Source organism: Oncorhynchus nerka, linkage group LG23, assembly GCF_034236695.1.
Source record: "Oncorhynchus nerka isolate Pitt River linkage group LG23, Oner_Uvic_2.0, whole genome shotgun sequence".
Lineage (NCBI taxonomy): Eukaryota > Metazoa > Chordata > Actinopteri > Salmoniformes > Salmonidae > Oncorhynchus > Oncorhynchus nerka.
This window is the reverse complement of record NC_088418.1, coordinates 7,782,310-7,804,878: the sequence shown is the minus strand read 5'-3', so window position 1 is coordinate 7,804,878 and position 22,569 is coordinate 7,782,310. Positions and strand designations below refer to the sequence as shown.

Below are 22,569 nucleotides of genomic sequence, written 5' to 3'. Positions count from 1 at the left end.
CAGAAAGACACACAGTACACGGTAAGACACACAGTACACGGAAAGACACACAGTACACGGTAAGACACACAGTACACAGAAAGACACACAGTACACAGAAAGACAGGGTACACAGAAAGACACACAGTACACAGAAAGACACACAGTACACAGAAAGACACACAGTACACGGTAAGACACACAGTACACAGAAAGACACACAGTACACAGAAAGACACATAGTACACGGTAAGACACACAGTACACAGAAAGACACACAGTACACGGTAAGACACACAGTACACAGAAAGACACACAGTACACAGAAAGACACACAGTACACAGAAAGACACACAGTACACAGAAAGACAAGGAACACAGAAAGACACCCAGTACACAGAAAGACACACAGTACACAGAAAGACACACAGTACACAGAAAGACACACAGTACACAGAAAGACACACAGTACACAGAAAGACACACAGTACACAGAAAGACAGGGTACACAGAAAGACACACAGTACACAGAAAGACACACAGTACACAGAAAGACACACAGTACACAGAAAGACACACAGTACACAGAAAGACACACAGTACACAGAAAGACACACAGTACACGGTAAGACACACAGTACACAGAAAGACACACAGTACACAGAAAGACACACAGTACACAGAAAGACACACAGTACACAGAAAGACACACAGTACACAGAAAGACATACACAGACACAGGGGTGAATCTTAAACTTCCATTTCCATTAACATCAATTCATGACAAAAATGAACATTTGACTTAGTTTTTAAAGTGGAAGTTAGGATTCACTTCACGGTTAGTTTCAATCATTAACCAATACAGAATGGCCTTACACGAAATAAACTAAATTAACTTAATAGACACACAAAATAGAAACATACCATTATGTGTTCAAGTAGAGAATCTATTGCCATAATGTTGTCAAAGTACGTTCTGTTGGAGAAAGAGAGAATGATAATGAAGTAATGATGATAAACGATAATGGGGGTAAAGATGATAAATGATAAGGAAGCAATGACGAGAAATGATAATGAAGTAATGATGATAAACGATAATGGGGGTAAAGATGATAAATGATAATGAAGCAATGATGATAAACGATTAATGGGGGTAAAGATGATAAATTATAATGAAGTAATGATGATAAACGATTAATGGGGGTAAAGATGATAAATTATAATGAAGCAATGATGATAAACGATTAATGGGGGTAAAGATGATAAATTATAATGAAGTAATGATGATAAACGATAATGGGGGTAAAGATGATAAATTATAATGAAGTAATGATGATAAATGATAATGAAGTAATGATGATAAATGATAATGGGGGAAAAGATGATAAATGCTAATGAGGTAAATATGATGAATGATAATGGGGGTAAAGATGATAAATTATACTGGGGGTAAAGATGATAAATGATAATGAAGTAAAGATGATAAATGATAATGGGGGTAAAGAGTTTCTTCATCCTGGTCCTGCCCCCCTCCCCCGGGTATGAAACACATGATTCCATTAGTCAACTCATTATCCAATCTTTGATTAGTGCGAACCAGGTGTTTAGTGCTAGGGGAATAAAACACTGGTGTAGATGACTGGATGTCACTTTATGATGTAATATTGTGTCTTTGACACATCTAGCAGGAAGTCATTGAGACAGACTTACTGTGACACATCTAGCAGGAAGTCATTGAGACAGACTTACTGTGACACATCTAGCAGGAAGTCATTGAGACAGACTTACTGTGACACATCTAGCAGGAAGTCATTGAGACAGACTTACTGTGACACATCTAGCAGGAAGTCATTGAGACAGACTTACTGTGACACATCTAGCAGGAAGTCATTGAGACAGACTTTAATTTAACACATCTAGCAGGAAGTCATTGAGACAGACTTACTGTGACACATCTAGCAGGAAGTCATTGAGACAGACTTTAATTTAACACATCTAGCAGGAAGTCATTGAGACAGACTTACTTTGACACATCTAGCAGGAAGTCATTGAGCTCGGTCTGTTTGGCTAGGCCTCTGCACACCTGGCGATACAGAAACAACACGTCAGATATTCAGCTTTTCAAACTCACGCTAACAGTTAATTAGCACTTTTGTTTATGTGTCAATAGCAGGATTACAGAGAGAGGGAGAGCACGGGAGAGACAGAGAGAGGGAGACAGAGAGACAGAGAGAGGGAAACCGAGAGAGACAGAGAGAGGGAGAGACAGAGAGAGAGGGAGAGACAGAGAGAGAGAGACAGAGAGACAGAGAGAGGGAAACCGAGAGAGACAGAGAGAGGGAGAGACAGAGAGAGGGAGACAGAGAGAGAGAGGGAGAGTGAGAGAGAGAGAGAGGGAGAGTAAGAGAGAGGGAGACAGAGAGAGAGAGAGAGAGAGGGAGACAGAGAGAGGGAGAGACAGAGAGAGGGAGAGAGAGGGAGAGACAGAGAGAGGGGAGACAGAGAGAGGGAGACAGAGAGAGGGAGACAGAGAGAGGGGAGACAGAGAGAGGGAGAGACAGAGAAAGGGGAGACAGAGAGAGGTAGAGACAGAGAGGGAGACAGAGAGAGGGGGAGACAGAGAGAGGGGGAGACAGAGAGAGGGGGAGACAGAGAGAGGGGTAGACAGAGAGAGGGAGAGACAGAGAGAGGCAGAGACAGAGAGAGGGAGACAGAGAGAGGGAGAGACAGAGACAGAGGGAGAGACAGAGAGCGAGACAGAGAGAGGGGAGACAGAGAGAGGAGAGACAGAGAGAGGGAGAGCAGAGAGAGGGAGAGACAGAGAGAGGGGAGACAGAGAGAGGGAGAGACAGAGAGGGAGAGCACGAGCGAGACAGAGAGAGGGGAGACAGAGAGAGGGAGAGACAGAGAGAGGGAGAGCACGAGCGAGACAGAGAGAGGGGAGACAGAGAGAGGGGAGACAGAGAGAGGGGAGACAGAGAGAGAGGGAGACAGAGAGAGGGGAGACAGAGAGAGGGGAGACAGAGAGAGGGAGACAGAGAGAGGGAGAGACAGAGAGAGGGAGACAGACAGAGAGAGCGAGACAGAGAGAGGGGAGACAGAGAGGGAGACAGAGAGAGGGAGAGACAGAGAGAGGGGAGACGGAGCAAGAGAGACAGGAAAAAGTGGGAGAGAAAGAAAGAGAGACGGTGGGCTTCTCTCACATTTCTGTCTGTGGACAGAGACTCCATTGTTTAATGTCAGTGCAGACGACTGTTTTGATATCTGATGTAACACAATGGTGTTCCTGTGGACAGACGTGAGATGCATTGGGACACCGCGATCCGGGATGCATTGGGGACACCGCGATCCGGGATGCATTGGGACGCCGCGATCCGGGATGCATTGGGACGCCGCGATCCGGGATGCATTGGGACGCCGCGATCCGGGATGCATTGGGACGCCGCGATCCGGGATGCATTGGGACGCCGCGTGTGAGATGTTGTGCTATGTACTATAGCTCTCAGTGGCAACGGTTCAGGTAGATAGAAACAACAATGCTGAGCAGGCCATAATGACGTCCCCCGGGAGGGCCAATGTGTTAAAGGCTGTAGGGTTGATTAGACTGAAGCCTACTGGCAACCCAGTCACAGTAGAGTTCAGTTCACATAAACACAACCAGAACAAACACATGTATGAAAGTGTACAATGAGTGTTTTTAGAGCCAATTACGTATTAAAATACCCCCAAAATATATTTAAAAATATATGCTGTATTGCCATATATACATGTACACCGGATAGATGCAGTTGTTTTACAGGGTCAGTCATAGTAGTATGATAGGTGTTGTTTTACAGGGTCAGTCATAGTAGTATGATAGGTGTTGTTTTACAGGGTCAGTCATAGTAGTATGATAGGTGTTGTTGTACAGGGTCAGCCATAGTAGTATGATAGGTGTTGTTTTACAGGGTCAGTCATAGTAGTATGATAGGTGTTGTTTTACAGGGTCAGTCATAGTAGTATGATAGGTGTTGTTTTTCCCAATGACCAGACACAACCCTGTCCCAATGACCAGACACAACCCTGTCCCAATGGCCAGACACAACCCTGTCCCAATGACCAGACACAACCCTGTCCCAATGACCAGACATAACCCTGTCCCAATGACCACAGACACAACCCTGTCCCAATGGCCAGACACAACCCTGTCCCAATGACCAGACATAACCCTGTCCCAATGACCAGACACAACCCTGTCCCAATGACCAGACATAACCCTGTCCCAATGACCACAGACACAACCCTGTCCCAATGGCCAGACACAACCCTGTCCCAATGACCAGACAGAACCCTGTCCCAATGACCACAGACACAACCCTGTCCCAATGACCACAGACACAACCCTGTCCCAATGACCAGACACAACCCTGTCCCAATGACCAGACACAACCCTGTCCCAATGACCAGACATAACCCTGTCCCAATGACCACAGACACAACCATGTCCCAATGACCACAGACACAACCCTGTCCCAATGACCACAGACACAACCCTGTCCCAATGACCAGACATAACCCTGCTCCAATGTCCACAGACACAACCCTGTCCCAATGACCAGACACAACCCTGTCCCAATGACCAGACACAACCCTGTCCCAATGACCAGACACAACCCTGTCCCAATGACCAGACACAACCCTGTCCCAACGACCACAGACACAACCCTGTCCCAATGACCACAAACACAACCCTGTCCCAATGACCACAGACACAACCCTGTCCCAATGACCACAGACACAACCCTGTCCCAACGACCACAGACACAACCCTGTCCCAACGACCACAGACACAACCCTGTCCCAATGTCCACAGACACAACCCTGTCCCAACGACCACAGACACAACCCTGTCCCAATGACCACAGACACAACCCTGTCCCAACGACCACAGACACAACCCTGTCCCAATGACCACAGACACAACCCTGTCCCAATGACCACAGACACAACCCTGTCCCAACGACCACAGACACAACCCTGTCCCAATGTCCACAGACACAACCCTGTCCCAATGACCACAGACACAACCCTGTCCCAACGACCACAGACACAACCCTGTCCCAACGACCACAGACACAACCCTGTCCCAACGACCACAGACACAACCCTGTCCCAACGACCACAGACACAACCCCTGTCCCAACGACCACAGACACAACCCTGTCCCAACGACCACAGACACAACCCTGTCCCAACGACCACAGACACAACCCTGTCCCAACGACCACAGACACAACCCTGTCCCAACGACCACAGACACAACCCTGTCCCAACGACCACAGACACAACCCTGTCCCAACGACCACAGACACAACCCTGTCCCAACGACCACAGACACAACCCTGTCCCAACGACCACAGACACAACCCTGTCCCAACGACCACAGACACAACCCTGTCCCAACGACCACAGACACAACCCTGTCCCAACGACCACAGACACAACCCTGTCCCAACGACCACAGACACAACCCTGTCCCAATGACCACAGACACAACCCTGTCCCAATGACCACAGACACAACCCTGTCCCAACGACCACAGACACAACCCTGTCCCAACGACCACAGACACAACCCTGTCCCAACGACCACAGACACAACCCTGTCCCAACGACCACAGACACAACCCTGTCCCAACGACCACAGACACAACCCTGTCCCAACGACCACAGACACAACCCTGTCCCAACGACCACAGACACAACCCTGCTCCTTATCATGTATCAAGAAGTGTGTTATCGAGCTTTTGTAACCAAATATACCTGACAACATCACAATACGGAAACATTTCTTATGAATGAAAAAAGATATATGTAAAATAATGCAATGCTCACCTGTACTTGGTGAATAGCTACAGATGCCCATGCTAAACTCGCCGTCGCAACCTTTAAGAAAATCATTATTATATATATATATATATGTATTTCATTATTATTTATATATATATATGTATTTCATTATTATATATATATATATATATGTATTTCATTATTATATATATATATATATGTATTTCATTATTATATATACAATTATCTCCCAGGAATAAATGCACATAAACTAACATTTCTGTAAATGCTATTTATATTTAGTCAGCTGGCTTTAGTTTTCATCTGTATTCCCTGGGCAGATCAATTTTATTTATTTATTTTTGCATCACAAACATTTTTTTGCATTAAAAATAAAAAAAAAAAAATATACACACCAAAACAAATAACAGTCCCAAGATGGGCTTTAAAATAATAGATGCTAAAACAAATAAGGAATAATAAAATAAATTGTTAGCCGATATGTAATTATTTTTGACAGTAGAGATATTTGTTAACAGACATATAAACAGGACTATAATATGGATATGAGTAAGGTCCATCCTAAGGAGTATTCCTGGTATTCCAGGTTGACAGTCTCATGTGTGTTCCTCATCATGTGTGTTTATCCAACCTCATGTCCTCTCCAATAATGAAGGGTACATAATATCCCAGGAGGCAAAACGGGTCGAAAAGACGTCATTACAACACAATTATGGTGACGTTCTTACAACGCTTATTGCCAACATCCTTTCCCGCTGGGAAGTGATATAATTAACCCCTCAGTGCCTGTCGCCTAAACGTGTCTATCTGTCCTCTGATGGGCTCATTAGGAGCTAATAGCAGAGTTGTAAAAACCTTGGTCTGTTCGTCAAGGACTCACTGACCGCTGTTCTCTTTACAAACTAATGGAGCTATAACAGGAAGTCATTGTCTCGTCCTTATGAACTAATGGAGCTATAACAGGAAGTCATTGTCTAGTCCTTATGAACTAATGGAGCTATAACAGGAAGTCATTGTCTAGTCCTTATGAACTAATGGAGCTATAACAGGAAGTCATTGTCTAGTCCTTATGAACTAATGGAGCTATAACAGGAAGTCATTGACTAGTCCTTATGAACTAATGGAGCTATAACAGGAAGTCATTGTCTAGTCCTTATGAACTAATAGAGCTATAACAGGAAGTCATTGTCTCGTCCTTATGAACTAATGGAGCTATAACAGGAAACCATTGTCTAGTCCTTATGAACTAATGGAGCTATAACAGGAAGTCACTGTCTAGTTCTTATGAACTAATGGAGCTATAACAGGAAGTCATTGACTAGTCCTTATGAACTAATGGAGCTATAACAGGAAGTAATTGACTAGTCCTTATGAACTAATGGAGCTATAACAGGAAGTCACTGTCTAGTCCTTATGAACTAATGGAGCTATAACAGGAAGTCACTGTCTAGTCCTTATGAACTAATGGAGCTATAACAGGAAGTAATTGACTAGTCCTTATGAACTAATGGAGCTATAACAGGAAGTCATTGTCTAGTCCTTATGAACTAATGGAGCTATAACAGGAAGTCACTGTCTAGTTCTTATGAACTAATGGAGCTATAACAGGAAGTCACTGTCTAGTTCTTATGAACTAATGGAGCTATAACAGGAAGTCACTGTCTAGTTCTTATGAACTAATGGAGCTATAACAGGAAGTCACTGTCTAGTTCTTATGAACTAATGGAGCTATAACAGGAAGTCACTGTCTAGTCCTTATGAACTAATGGAGCTATAACAGGAAGTCACTGTCTAGTCCTTATGAACTAATGGAGCTATAACAGGAAGTCACTGTCTAGTCCTTATGAACTAATGGAGCTATAACAGGAAGTCATTGTCTCGTCCTTATGAACTAATGGAGCTATAACAGGAAGTCATTGACTAGTCCTTATGAACTAATGGAGCTATAACAGGAAGTCATTGTCTAGTCCTTATGAACTAATGGAGCTATAACAGGAAGTCATTGACTAGTCCTTATGAACTAATGGAGCTATAACAGGAAGTCATTGCCTAGCTCTTAGCCTCTGCTGAGTCCCCAACAACTGGACGTTGTGGTTTTCAGGGGAAATGGAAAGAGAGCATGTGACAAAACTTCAGCTTTTGGACGTTAACAAAGCAACACTCCATCTTGACTCCTCCTCTACATTTACTGGATTGGTCGAACACTACAGAAGAGAACCTCCCCCGACAGGATCTGGTTTCATTGTGTTTCTATTACGTCTGCTCCATAGGTTAGCTAGATGTAGACAGTCAAATCACCTCTAAGGCTGTGTGTGTGTGTCTGTGCATGGGTGCGTGCTTGTGTACCTCCTGGTTGCTGATATTGAAAGGCTCGTGGCCTCTGTGCCGATGCAGCTCCAGGATAGCTATGAGGTCACCGATGGCCGTGAGGATGGGGAGGCACAGGACAGAGTGAACATGAATCCCTGAGTCTGAGTCCTGACCTGTGCCTTCAGGGAAACGCTCGTCCTAGAGAGAGAGCGAGAGAGAGGCGAGGAAGAGAGAGAAAGGAGAGGAGAGGAGAGAGAGAGACTAGATTAAATCCCTGTGTCGTGCAGCACAGAAGTCAGCGGTCCTGACGTCAAAGCATTTGAAATAAAACATATACAATCTTAACCAAATACTTTGGGATGTTTGATTTATCCTGCATTAGGTTTAGGGGTTAGTGTTTTGGGTTAGGGTAAAGGTTAGTGTTTTGGGTAAAGGTTAGTGTTTTGGGTAAGGGTTAGTGTTTTGGGTTAGGGTAAGGGTTATTGTTTTGGGTTAGGGTAAGGGGTTAGGGTAAGGGTTAGTGTTTTGGGTTAGGGTAAGGGGTTAGGGTAAGGGTTAGTGTTTTGGGTTAGGGTAAGGGGTTAGGTGAGGGTTAGTGTCTTGGGTTAGGTAAGGGGTTAGGGTGAGGGTTAGTGTTTTGGGTTAGGGTAAGGGTAAGGGTTAGTGTTTTGGGTTAGGGTAGGGGTTAGGGTGAGGGTTAGTGTCTTGGGTTAGGGTAAGGGGTTAGGGGTGAGGGTTAGTGTTTTGGGTTAGGGTAAGGGGTTAGGGTGAGGGTTAGTGTTTTGGGTTAGGATAAAGGTTAGTGTTTTGGGTTAGGGTAAGGGGTTAGGGTGAGGGTTAGTGTTTTGGGTTAGGGTAAGGGGTTAGGGTGAGGGTTAGTGTTTTGGGTTAGGATAAAGGTTAGTGTTTTGGGTTAGGGTAAGGGGTTAGGGTTAGTGTTTTGGGTTAGGATAAAGGTTAGTGTTTTGGGTTAGGGTAAGGGGTTAGGGTGAGGGTTAGTGTTTTGGGTTAGGGTGAGGGTTAGTGTTTTGGGTTAGGATAAAGGTTAGTGTTTTGGGTTAGGGGTTAGGGTGAGGGTTAGTGTTTTGGGTTAGGATAAAGGTTAGTGTTTTTGGTTAGGGTAAGGGTTAGTGTTTTGGGTTAGGATAAGGGGTTAGGGTGAGGGTTAGTGTTTTGGGTTAGGGTAAGGGGTTAGTGTTTTGGGTTAGGGTAAGGGTTAGTGTTTTGGGTTAGGGTAAGGGCTAGTGTTTTGGGTTAGGGTAAGGGCTAGTGTTTTGGGTTAGGGTAAGGGATAGTGTTTTGGGTTAGGGTAAGGGATAGTGTTTTGGGTTAGGGTAAGGGATAGTGTTTTGGGTTAGGGTAAGGGATAGTGTTTTGGGTTAGGGTGGTGAGGGTTAGTGTTTTGGGTTAGGGTAAGGGATAGTGTTTTAGGTTAGGGTAAGGGATAGTGTTTTGGGTTAGGGTAAGGGCTAGTGTTTTGGGTTAGGGTAAGGGTTAGTGTTTTGGGTTAGGGTGGTGAGGGTTAGTGTTTTGGGTTAGGGTAAGGTTTATTGTTTTTGGTTCGGGTAAGGGTTAGTGCTTTGGGTTAGGGTAAGGGATAGTGTTTTGGGTTAGGGTAAGGTGTATTTATAGTATGCTGAATCTCACCCCTGTGATGTCCTCTACTAGCAGTATTTTGCGTGTTGTGGCGACATGAGCGGCGATGGTGGTGCCAAACGTGATGGGACCAGCTGGGATGAAGGTGGGAGGACCGTCCTTAGCCCCCGCCGGTTTAAACAAACACAAGCTCTGAGGAAGGACCAGAGAGAAATGAACACGGATACACTACATCACGTTAGTCATGTAGCAGACGCTGTTATTCAGGGCCACGTACAGTAGTGCACTAATGTTAAAATGGCTAGGTGAGACGACCACCTATCCCAATTATAGTAAGTACACACCAATCACTAATCACTATAGATTAGTACACACTAATCACTAATCACTATAGATTAGTACACACCAATCACTGTAGATTAGTACACACCAATCACTATAGATAAGTACACACCAATCACCAATCACTATAGATTAGTACACACTAATCACTATAGATTAGTACACACTAATCACTATATATTAGTACATACTAATCACTAATCACTATATATTAGAAAACACTAATCACTAATCACTATAAATTAGTACACACTAATCACTATAGATTAGTACACACTAATCACTAAGTAAACCAGATTAATTTACACTCTGAGACCCAGTAGAATTTACTGTTATTTTAATGAATGATTCACCGAGATTTATTCTTGAGGATATACATTGTTAATGCCTCATTATTAACTAAGGATTGTGGCTTTAACACTCATCACTCACTAGACCAGATCAGTGGAGCTCAGAGTAGTTGATCTGACGAGACAGTATGTGGTTCACTTACATTGTTGCATTCTCCCAAGTGGTAAAGTGCAAATCCGTCTGCTTTCGTGGCTGTTCGAGGACAAGAGATGTGTGACAGTTACAATCTGTAGTTATACAGATGGTGTGGTGTACAATACTGTGTGTTAGGGAGGGGGCATGGTGGAGCGCAGGGAGGGGGCAGGGTGGAGCGCAGGGAGGGGGCAGGGTGGAGCGTAGGGAGGGGGCAGAGTGGAGCGGAGGGAGGGGGCAGGGTGGAGCGTAGGGAGGGGGCAGGGTGGAGCGTAGGGAGGGGGCAGAGTGGAGCGGAGGGAGGGGGCAGGGTGGAGCGGAGGGAGGGGGCAGGGTGGAGCGCAGGGAGGGGGGCAGAGTGGAGCGGAGGGAAAGCAGTGCACAGCCTGTCACATCCGATCCCCCCTTGCCACATCAGGGCACTGCGGCAATATAGAGCTTTGGGATATGTCTTCTATAACACACACACACACACACACACACACACACACACACACACACACACACACACAAAGCTCTGCCACAGACAGAGACACTGCACCATGTTACACCACTGGTCCCAGTTCTGTATCATATAGCCTGGTCCCAGTTCTGTATCATATAGCCTGGTCCCAGTTCTGTATCATATAGCCTGGTCCCAGTTCTGTATCATGTAGCCTGGTCCCAGTTCTGTTTGATATCTGTATCATATAGCCTGGTCCCAGATCTGTATCATATAGCCTGGTCCCAGACCTGTTTAATATCTGTATCATATAGCCTGGTCCCAGTTCTGTATCATATAGCCTGGTCCCAGATCTGTTTAATATCTGTATCATATAGCCTGGTCCCAGTTCTGTATCATATAGCCTGGTCCCAGACCTGTTTAATATCTGTATCATATAGCCTGGTCCCAGATCTGTATCATATAGCCTGGTCCCAGATCTGTATCATATAGCCTGGTCCCAGACCTGTTTAATATCTGTATCATATAGCCTGGTCCCAGTTCTGTATCATGTAGCCTGGTCCCAGTTCTGTATCATATAGCCTGGTCCCAGTTCTGTATCATATAGCCTGGTCCCAGATCTGTTTAATATCTGTATCATATAGCCTGGTCCCAGTTCTGTATCATATAGCCTGGTCCCAGACCTGTTTAATATCTGTATCATATAGCCTGGTCCCAGATCTGTATCATATAGCCTGGTCCCAGATCTGTATCATATAGCCTGGTTCCAAAACTGTATCATATAGCCTGGTCCCAGATCTGTATCATATAGCCTGGTCCCAGTTCTGTATCATATAGCCTGGTCCCAGTTCTGTATCATATAGCCTGGTCCCAGACCTGTTTAATATCTGTATCATATAGCCTGGATCCAGATCTATTTGTGCTGTATAGTCAACTCCTATGGGCGTTGTCATGCCAAACGTGACCAAAAATATACCATTGGAGTTGGCAAGACGACAAACAGATCTGGGACCAGGTTAAACAGCTAATGAGACATGGGAGATGATACAGATCTGGGGTTAAACTGCCAGCTAACTGTGAGACAGACTAGATGATACAGATCTGGGACCAGGTTAAACTGCCAGCTAACTGTGAGACATGGTGAAGCTAGATGATACAGATCTGGGACCAGGTTAAACTGTCAGCTAACTGAGAGATATGGTGAAGCTAGATGAAACAGATCTGGGACCAGGTTAAACTGCCAGCTAACTGTGAGACATGGTGAAGCTAGATGATACAGATCTGGGACCAGGTTAAACTGCCAGCTAACTGTGAGACATGGTGAAGCTAGATGATACAGATCTGGGACCAGGTTAAACTGCCAGCTAACTGTGAGACATGGTGAAGCTAGATGATACAGATCTGTGTGTGTGTGCTATGTGTGTGTGTGTGTCCTATGTGTGTGTGTGTGTGCTATGTGTGTGTGTGTGTGTGTGACCCACCTGCTTTGATGATGGTGCACAAGTCATAGAATAGAAGCTTGTTGTCTCCTCCGGGGTCCAGCCGCTGTTCCAGGTAACTGGTGAGGTCGTGTACCACGTTCTGCATGTTACTGTCCTGGTACTGCTGGACACCAGAGAGACACACGTTACAGTTACACACACACACAGACAGACAGACAGACAGACAGACAGACAGACAGACAGACAGAGACACACACACACACACACACACAGACACACACACACCGCGCAACTGCCTACTGCACATGTTGACTGTGATATAATTGTGACCATCACATCCAAAAATTAAATATCATGGACTGTGCTTTTCTCCTCATTAAATATAATGAATCGGGCTTTTCTCCTCATTCAATATAATGAATCGGGCTTTTCTCCTCATTCAATATAATGAATCGGGCTTTTCTCCTCATTCAATACAATGAATTAAGCTTTTCTCCTGTCATTCACAACGACAGACTTCATTCATTAATTTAGCCAGGAAAATCCCATCCGAAACACCTGCCGCTGTTTTCCAGGGATTCCTGGGTTCCATACACTTAGAAAAAAGGGGTTCCAAAATGATTGTTCAGCTGTCTCGATAGGACAACCCATTTTGGTTCCAAGGAGAATCCTTTTTGGTTCCACGTAGAACTCTTTCGGGTTCCATGTAGAATCCTCTGTGGAAAGGGTCCTACATGGAACCCAAAAGGTGTTCTACCTGAACTAAAAAGGGGTTCTTCAAAGGGTTCTCCTATGGGGACAGCAGAAGAACACGTTTAGGTTCTAGATAGCACTTTTGTAGAATCAAATGAATGAATGAATTTATTCATTGCTTCATTAAATAATTAATCCACATTCAACCATCCCCCCCACAGTATCCTGCAGCTTGTGAAATCTCCAGAGGGGTGGAGGTCAGGAAGGGCATCAGTAGTCCTCACAGACCTGATTAGAAGTCTCTCTCTCTGTCTCTCTCTCTCTCTCTGTCTCTCTCTCTGTCTCTCTCTCTGTCTCTCTCTCTCTCTCTCTCTCTCTGTCTCTCTCTCTCTCTCTGTCTCTCTCTCTCTCTGTCTGTCTCTCTCTCTGCCTCTCTCTCTCTGTCTCTCTCTCTCTGTCTCTCTCAATTCAATTTTCAATTAAATTCAATTCAGAGACAGAGGGAGAGAGGACAGAACAGGATGATGGAGAGAGAGAGAGAGAGAGAGGGGGGTCAGAACAGGACGATGGGGAGAGAGACAGAGACAGAGAGAGAGATCAGAACAGGATGATGGAGAGAGAGAGAGACAGAGGTCAGAACAGGATGATGGAGAGAGAGAGAGAGAGAGAGAGAGGGGTCAGAACAGGACGATGGGGAGAGAGACAGAGACAGAGAGAGAGATCAGAACAGGATGATGGAGAGAGAGACAGAGACAGTGAGAGATATCAGAACAGGATGATGGAGAGAGAGACAGAGACAGTGAGAGAGATCAGAACAGGACGATGGATAGAGAGACGGAGAGAGAGAGAGGTCAGAACAGGACGATGGAGAGAGAGACAGAGAGAGAGGTCAGAACAGGATAATGGAGAGAGAGACAGAGAGAGAGAGAGAGAGAGAGAGAGAGAGAGAGAGAGAGAGAGAGAGAGAGAGAGACAGAGAGAGAGGTCAGAACAGGACGATGGAGAGAGAGACAGACAGAGAGAGAGGTCAGAACAGGATAATGGAGAGAGAGACAGAGACAGTGAGAGAGATCAGAACAGGACGATGGAGAGAGAGAGTGACAGATTCATTCAGATTACACAGATCCACACAGAATACTGGGTGAAATATGAAGAATCATCATGTTCTGATCTCTCTCAATTCAATTCAGTTCAAGGGGCTTTATTGGCATGGGAAACATGTGTTAACATTGCCAAAGCAAGTGAGGTAGATAATATACAAAAGTGAAATAAACAATTAAAATTAACAGTAAACATTACACATACAGACGTTTCAAAACAATAAAGACATTACAAATGTCATATTATATATATACAGTGTATTAACAATGTATAAATGGTTATAGGACACAAGATAAAATAAATAAGCATAAATATGGGTTGTATTTACAATGGTGTTTGGTCTTCACTGGTTGCCCTTTTTTCGTGGCAACAGGTCACAAATCTTGCTGCTGTGATGGCACACTGTGGAATTTCACCAAGTAGATATGGGAGTTTATCAAAATTGGATTTGTTTTCGAATTATTTGTGGATCTGTGTAATCTGAGGGAAATATGTCTCTCTAATATGGTCATACATTGGGCAGGAGGTTAGGAAGTGCAGCTCAGTTTCCACCTCATTTTGTGGGCAGTGAGCACATAGCCTGTCTTCTCTTGAGAGCTATGTCTGCCTACGGCGGCCTTTCTCAATAGCAAGGCTATGCTCACTGAGTCTGTACATAGTCAAAGCTTTCCTTAACCTGTTGCGACGAGAAATCCCGTATTCGGGATCCTATTTATAGCCTCAAGCTCATTACCATAACATCCGAAGTTCTTCAAAGGTAAATGATTTTATTTGAATGGTTTTCTGTTTTTTGTGAAAATGTTGCCTGCTGAATGCTAACGATAGCTATCAATAGCTATCAATACTGTTACACAAATGCTTGTTTTGCTATGGTTGAGAAGCATATTTGTGAAAATCTGAGATGACAGTGTTGTTAACAAAAGGCTAAGCTTGAGAGCTAGCATATTGATTTCATTTCATTTGCGATTTTCATGAATAGTTAACGTTGTGTTATGCTAATGAGCTTGCGGATAGATTTACACAATCCTGGATACAGGTTTTTTTCTTAGCTAAACGTGACGCACAAAATGGAGCGATTTCTCCTAAACAAATAATCTTTCAGGAAAAACTGAACATTTGCTGTCATCTCAGATTTTCAAAATATGCTTTTGAACCATAGCTAAACAAGCATTTGTGTAAGAGTATTGATAGCTAGCATAGCATTAAGCCTAGCATTCAGCATGCAACATTTTCACAAAAACAAGAAAAGCATTCAAATAAAATAATTTACCTTTGAAGAACTTCAGATGTTTTCAATGAGACTCTCAGTTAGATAGCAAATGTTCAGTTTTTCCAAAAAGATTATTTGTGTAGGACAAATCGCTCCGTTTTGTTCATCACGTTTGGGTAAGAAAACCCCCCGAAAATTAAGTCATTACAACGCAAACATTTTTCCAAATTAACTCCATAATATCGACAGAAACATGGCAAACGTTGTTTAGAATCAATCCTCAAGGTGTTTTTCACATATCTATCGATGATAAATCATTCGTGGCAGTTGACTTTCTCCTCTGAAGAAAATGGAAAAGCGAATGGAGCTGGAGATTACGCAATAATTTCGACGGAGGACACCGGGCGGACACCTGGTAAATGTAGTCTCTTATGGTCAATCTTCCAATGATATGCCTACAAATATGTCACAATGCTGCAGACACCTTGGGGAAACGACAGAAAGTGCAGGCTCATTCCTGGGGCATTCACAGCCATATAAGGAGACATTGGAACACAGCGCATTCAAAATCTGGACCATTTCCTGTATGAAATTTCATCTTGGTTTCGCCTGTAGCATTAGTTCTGGGGCACTCACAGATAATATCTTTGCAGTTTTGGAAATGTCAGAGTGTTTTCTTTCCAAAGCTGTCAATTACATGCATAGTCGAGCATATTTTCGTGACAAAATATCTTGTTTAAAACGGGAACGTTTTTTTTATCCAAAAATTAAAAGAGCGCCCCCTATCTCGAAGAAGTTAAGTTTGGGTCAGTCACAGTGGTCAGGTATTCTGCCGCAGTGTACTGTTTAGGGCCAAATAGCATTCTAGTGCCCGTGCCAATTCGTTGATATATATGTTGAAGAGGGTGGGGCTTAAGCTGCATCCCTGTCTCACCCCACGACCTTGTGTGAAGAAATGTGTGTTTTTTGCCCATTTTAACCGCATACTTGTTGTTTGTGTACATGGATTTTATAATGTCGTATGTTTAACCCCCAACACCACTTTCCATCAGTTTGTATAGCAGACCCTCATGCCAAATTGATGTCGAAGGCTTTTTTGAAATCAACAAAGCATGAGAAGACTTTGCCTTTGTTTTGGTTTGTTTGGTTGTCAATTAGGGTGTGCAGGGTGAATACATGGTCTGTTGTACGGTAATTTGGTAAAAAGCCAATTTGACATTTGCTCAGTACATTGTTTTCATTGAGGAAATGTACGAGTCTGCTGTTAATGATAATGCAGAGGATTTTCCCAAGGTTACTGTTGACGCATATTCCACAGTAGTTATTGGGGTCAAATTTGTCTCCACTTTTGTGGATTGGGGTGATCAGTCCTTGGTTCCAAATATTGGGGAAGATGCCAGAGCTAAGGATGATGTTAAAGAGTTTTAGTATAGCCAATTGGAATTTGTGGTCTGTATATTTTATAATTTAATTTGAGGATACCATCAACACCACATGCCTTTTAAGGTTGAAGAGTTCGTATTAGTCCTGTAGTTCATTCAATGTAATTGGAGAATCCAGTGGGTTCTGGTAGTCTTTAATAGTTGAATCCAAGATTTGTATTTGATCATGTATATGTTTTTGCTGTTTGTTCCTTCGTTACAGGGCCGAAAAGATTAGAGAAGTTAACTCTTCGTGTTTTCCAGAAGTGGTTGGAATCTATGGATTCTTCAATTACATTGAGCTTCTTTTTCCGTAGTGTATTTCTGTATTGTTTTCGTGATTCAACGTAGTGAAGGTGTAGGCTCAGGTTTTCTGGGTCTCTATGTTTTTAGTTAGATAGGTTTCTCAATTTCTTTCTTACGTTTTTGCATTCTTCATCAAACCATTTGTCATTGTTGTTCATTATCTTCGGTTTCTGTTGGAAATGTTTTAATTTGATAGGGAAGCTGAGAGGTCCAATATACTGTTAAGATTCTATACTGCCAAGTTTACACCTTCACTATTACAGTGGAACATTTTGTCTAGGAAGTACTTTCCTACCATCTATAGCATTTCTTAATATTATTAAGTTCCTTTGGCTTTGATGCCTCATGATTGAGTATTGCTCTGTTCAAGTAGACTGTGATTTTGCTGTGATCTGATAGGGGTGTTAGTGGGCTGATTGTGAACCCTCAGAGACTCAGGCATTTCACTACACCCGCAATAACATCTGCTAAACATGTGTATGTGACCAATACAATTTGATTTGATTTTGATTTGAGACTCTGGGTTTAAGTCCATGATAAAGTAGTCTATAGTACCACTGACAAGAGATGAGCTATAGAGGTAGAGAATGAGAATGAATATAGGTGAACCTACCATAGGAGTCCCCTCGAAGCCTACCATTGACTATGTACATACCCAGCGTGCGACAGAGCTGCAGGAGTTGTGACCCATTTTTGTTGGTTATGTTGTCGTAGTTGTGCCTAGGGGGGCATATGGGGGAGGGAATGCTGTCACCTCCAGGCAGGTGTTTGTCCCCCTGTGTGCTGAGGGAGTCAGGTTCTTGTCCGGTTCTGGCATTTAGGTCGCCACAGACTAGTACATGTCCCTGGGCCTGCAAATGTTTGATTTCCCCCTCCAGGATGGAGAAGCTGTCTTCATTAAAGTATGGGGATTCTAGTGGGGGTTATAGGTAGCACACAGGAGGCCATTTTTCTCTGAGACCATTTACTTTTGAATTTCTAGCCAAATATAAAATGTTCCTGTTTTGATTAATGTAATAGAGTGAGTTAGGTCTGCTCTATACCAAAGTAGCAAACCCCCTGAGTCCCTTCCCCTTTTCACACCTGGTAGTTTGGTGGATGGGACCACCAGCTCTCTGTAACCTAGAGGGCAACCAGTGGGTCCGTCTCCTCTATACCATGTTTCACACCTGGTAGTTTGGTGGATGGGACTACCAGCTCTCTGTAACCTAGAGGGCAACCAGTGGGTCCATCTCCTCTATACCACCCACCTGGTAGTTTGGTGGATGGGACCAGCTCTCTGTAACCTAGAGGGCAACCAGTGGGTCCGTCTCCTCTATACCATCCACCTGGTAGTTTGGTGGATGGGACTACCAGCTCTCTGTAACCTAGAGGGCAACCAGTGGGTCCATCTCCTCTATACCATCCACCTGGTAGTTTGGTGGATGGGACTACCAGCTATCTGTAACCTAGAGGGCAACCAGTGGGTCCATCTCCTCTATACCATCCACCTGGTAGTTTGGTGGATGGGACCAGCTCTCTGTAACCTAGAGGGCAACCAGTGGGTCCGTCTCCTCTATACCACACACCTGGTAGTTTGGTGGATGGGACCAGCTCTCTGTAACCTAGAGGGCAACCAGTGGGTCCGTCTCCTCTATACCACCCACCTGGTAGTTTGGTGGATGGGACCAGCTCTCTGTAACCTAGAGGGCAACCAGTGGGTCTGTCTCCTCTATACCACCCACCTGGTAGTTTGTTGGATGGGACCAGCTCTCTGTAACCTAGAGGGCAACCAGTGGGTCTGTCTCCTCTATACCATGTTTCACACCTGGTCGTTTGGTGGACGGGACCAGCTCTCTGTAACCTAGAGGGCAACCAGTGGGTCTGTCTCCTCTATACCATGTTTCACACCTGGTCGTTTGGTGGACGGGACCAGCTCTCTGTAACCTAGAGGGCAACCAGTGGGTCTGTCTCCTCTATACCATGTTTCACACCTGGTCGTTTGGTGGACGGGACGAGCTCTCTGTAACCTAGAGGGCAACCAGTGGGTCTGTCTCCTCTATACCATGTTTCACACCTGGTCGTTTGGTGGACGGGACCAGCTCTCTGTAACCTAGAGGGCAACCAGTGGGTCTGTCTCCTCTATACCATGTTTCACACCTGGTCGTTTGGTGGACGGGACCAGCTCTCTGTAACCTAGAGGGCAACCAGTGGGTCTGTCTCCTCTATACCATGTTTCTTATAGGATGACAATGTCTGTATTTCCAATTTCTTTGGTGAAGTCCAGGTTCCTGCTCTTTAGGCCAAAGGCAGATGACCTCAGACCTTGTATATTACAGGATGAGTCTCTCTCTCATTCTCTCTCTCTCTTTCTCTCTACCTCTCTCTCTATACCTCTCTCTCTCTACCTCTCTCTCTATACCTCTCTCTCTCTACCTCTCTCTCTACCTCTCTCTCTACCTCTCTCTCTACCTCTACCTCTCTCTCTACCTCTCTCTCTACATCTTTCTTTCTACCTCTCTCTCTACCTCTTTCTCTACATCTTTCTTTCTACCTCTACCTCTCTCTTTCTCTGTACCATGTGATCATTGCTTAAATCAACAGCGGACTCCTGAGTTCTGACCAAACTGAGTGTAAAATTGTATTTTATTTGAGTTCAGTCAATGTTTAATCAACTCAATAGACAGACTATATATGGTATTTTCTTTCTAAAGTACAAAAAAAAACTGAAAACAAAGCAAATGATAGTTAAAACATGTTGAATTAAATTAATTTAATTAAACAAATGAAATACATTAAAATACGGAGTCTTCATCTGTGTCTTAAACTAAGTAGACCCCAAACTATTTAAATTCTTCACAGTGGATCTTATTGTTCCAAGTTCCCCCACAGGTACCATCCCAGGTACCATCACAGGTACCATCCCAGGTACCATCCCAGGTACCATCCCAGGTATCACAGGTACCATCCCAGGTACCATCCCAGGTACCATCCCAGGTACCATCCCAGGTACCATCCCAGGTACCAGCCCAGGTACCAGCCCAGGTACCATCACAGGTACCATCACAGGTACCATCCCAGGTACCATCACAGGTACCATCCCAGGTACCATCCCAGGTACCATCCCAGGTACCATCCCAGGTACCATCCCAGGTACCATCACAGGTACCATCCCAGGTACCATCCCAGGTACCATCACAGGTACCATCACAGGTACCATCCCAGGTACCATCACAGGTACCATCACAGGTACCATCCCAGGTACCATCCCAGGTACCATCCCAGGTACCATCACAGGTACCATCACAGGTACCATCCCAGGTACCATCACAGGTACCATCCCAGGTACCATCCCAGGTACCATCACAGGTACCATCACAGGTACCATCCCAGGTACCGGATGGTACCATCACAGGTACCATCCCAGGTACCATCCCAGGTACCATCCCAGGTACCATCACAGGTACCATCCCAGGTACCATCCCAGGTACCATCACAGGTACCATCCCAGGTACCATCACAGGTACCATCACAGGTACCATCCCAGGTACCATCCCAGGTACCATCCCAGGTACCATCACAGGTACCATCACAGGTACCATCACCGGTACCATCCAGGTACCATCACAGGTACCATCCCAGGTACCATCCCAGGTACCATCACAGGTACCATCCCAGGTACCATCCCAGGTACCATCCCAGGTACCATCACAGGTACCATCCCAGGTACCATCCCAGGTACCATCCCAGGTACCATCATCCCAGGTACCATCCCAGGTACCATCCCAGGTACCATCACAGGTACCATCCCAGGTACCATCACAAGGTACCATCACAGGTACCATCACAGGTACCATCCCAGGTACCATCCCAGGTACCATCACAGGTACCATCCCAGGTACCATCCCAGGTACCATCCCAGGTACCATCCCAGGTACCATCACAGGTACCATCCCAGGTACCATCCCAGGTACCATCCCAGGTACCATCACAGGTACCATCACCGGTACCATCCCAGGTACCATCACAGGTACCATCACCGGTACCATCACCGGTACCATCCCAGGTACCATCCCAGGTACCATCCCAGGTACCATCACAGGTACCATCCCAGGTACCATCCCAGGTACCATCACAGGTACCATCCCAGGTACCATCACAGGTACCATCACCGGTACCATCACCGGTACCATCCCAGGTACCATCCCAGGTACCATCACAGGTACCATCACAGGTACCATCCCAGGTACCATCACCGGTACCATCCCAGGTACCATCACAGGTACCATCACAGGTACCATCCCAGGTACCATCCCAGGTACCATCACCGGTACCATCCCAGGTACCATCCCAGGTACCATCACAGGTACCATCACAGGTACCATCCCAGGTACCATCCCAGGTACCATCCCAGGTACCATCCCAGGAGTATGAATCCAATAACAGGCCACTGACGTTAGCACTTTGAATATAATGATATCAATTCAGACAGACACAGCCAGTCAGTCAGATAGTCAGTCAGATAGTCAGTCAGATAGTCAGTCAGATAGTCAGTCAGCCAGCCAGTCAGTCAGTTAGTCAGATAGTCAGCCAGACAGTCAGTCAGATAGTCAGCCAGCCAGTCAGTCAGTCAGTCAGATAGTCAGCCAGTCAGTCAGATAGTCAGCCAGTCAGTCAGATAGTCAGCCAGCCAGTCAGTCAGTCAGATAGTCAGCCAGTCAGTCAGATAGTCAGTCAGATAGTCAGTCAGTCAGATAGTCAGCCAGCCAGTCAGATAGTCAGTCAGATAGTCAGTCAGATAGTCAGCCAGCCAGTCAGTCAGTCAGTCAGATAGTCAGTCAGATAGTCAGACAGTCAGTCAGATAGTCAGTCAGATAGTCAGCCAGCCAGTCAGTCAGTCAGATAGTCAGCCAGTCAGTCAGTCAGTCAGTCAGTCAGTCAGATAGTCAGCCAGTCAGTCAGATAGTCAGCCAGCCAGTCAGTCAGTCAGATAGTCAGCCAGTCAGTCAGATAGTCAGCCAGATAGTCAGTCAGTCAGTCAGATAGTCAGCCAGACAGTCAGTCAGATAGTCAGTCAGTCAGATAGTCAGCCAGATAGTCAGCCAGCCAGTCAGTCAGTCAGTCAGATAGTCAGCCAGTCAGTCAGTCAGATAGTCAGCCAGACAGTCAGTCAGATAGTCAGCCAGCCAGTCAGTCAGTCAGTCAGATAGTCAGTCAGCCAGTCAGTCAGTCAGTCAGATAGTCAGCCAGTCAGTCAGATAGTCAGTCAGCCAGATAGTCAGCCAGCCAGTCAGATAGTCAGTCAGCCAGATAGCCAGCCAGCCAGTCAGATAGTCAGTCAGATAGTCAGCCAGTCAGTCAGATAGTCAGCCAGCCAGTCAGTCAGTCAGTCAGATAGTCAGCCAGCCAGCCAGTC

At 45.1% G+C, this 22,569-nt stretch overlaps 1 protein-coding gene across 1 annotated transcript in view; it reads right to left on the bottom strand.

Annotated features, from left to right (window-relative positions):
* pde10a (phosphodiesterase 10A) overlaps positions 1-22,569 on the bottom strand; it is a 119,047-nt gene that overhangs the window by 24,085 nt on the left and 72,393 nt on the right. Inside the window, exons 4-10 of the mRNA XM_065007817.1 lie at positions 12,483-12,603; positions 10,570-10,619; positions 9,786-9,926; positions 8,175-8,336; positions 5,853-5,903; positions 2,004-2,062; positions 904-955 (exon numbers count right to left, since the gene is read on the bottom strand). Coding sequence (XP_064863889.1) covers positions 904-955; positions 2,004-2,062; positions 5,853-5,903; positions 8,175-8,336; positions 9,786-9,926; positions 10,570-10,619; positions 12,483-12,603 — 636 coding nt within the window. The remainder of the gene's footprint in view (positions 1-903; positions 956-2,003; positions 2,063-5,852; positions 5,904-8,174; positions 8,337-9,785; positions 9,927-10,569; positions 10,620-12,482; positions 12,604-22,569) is intronic.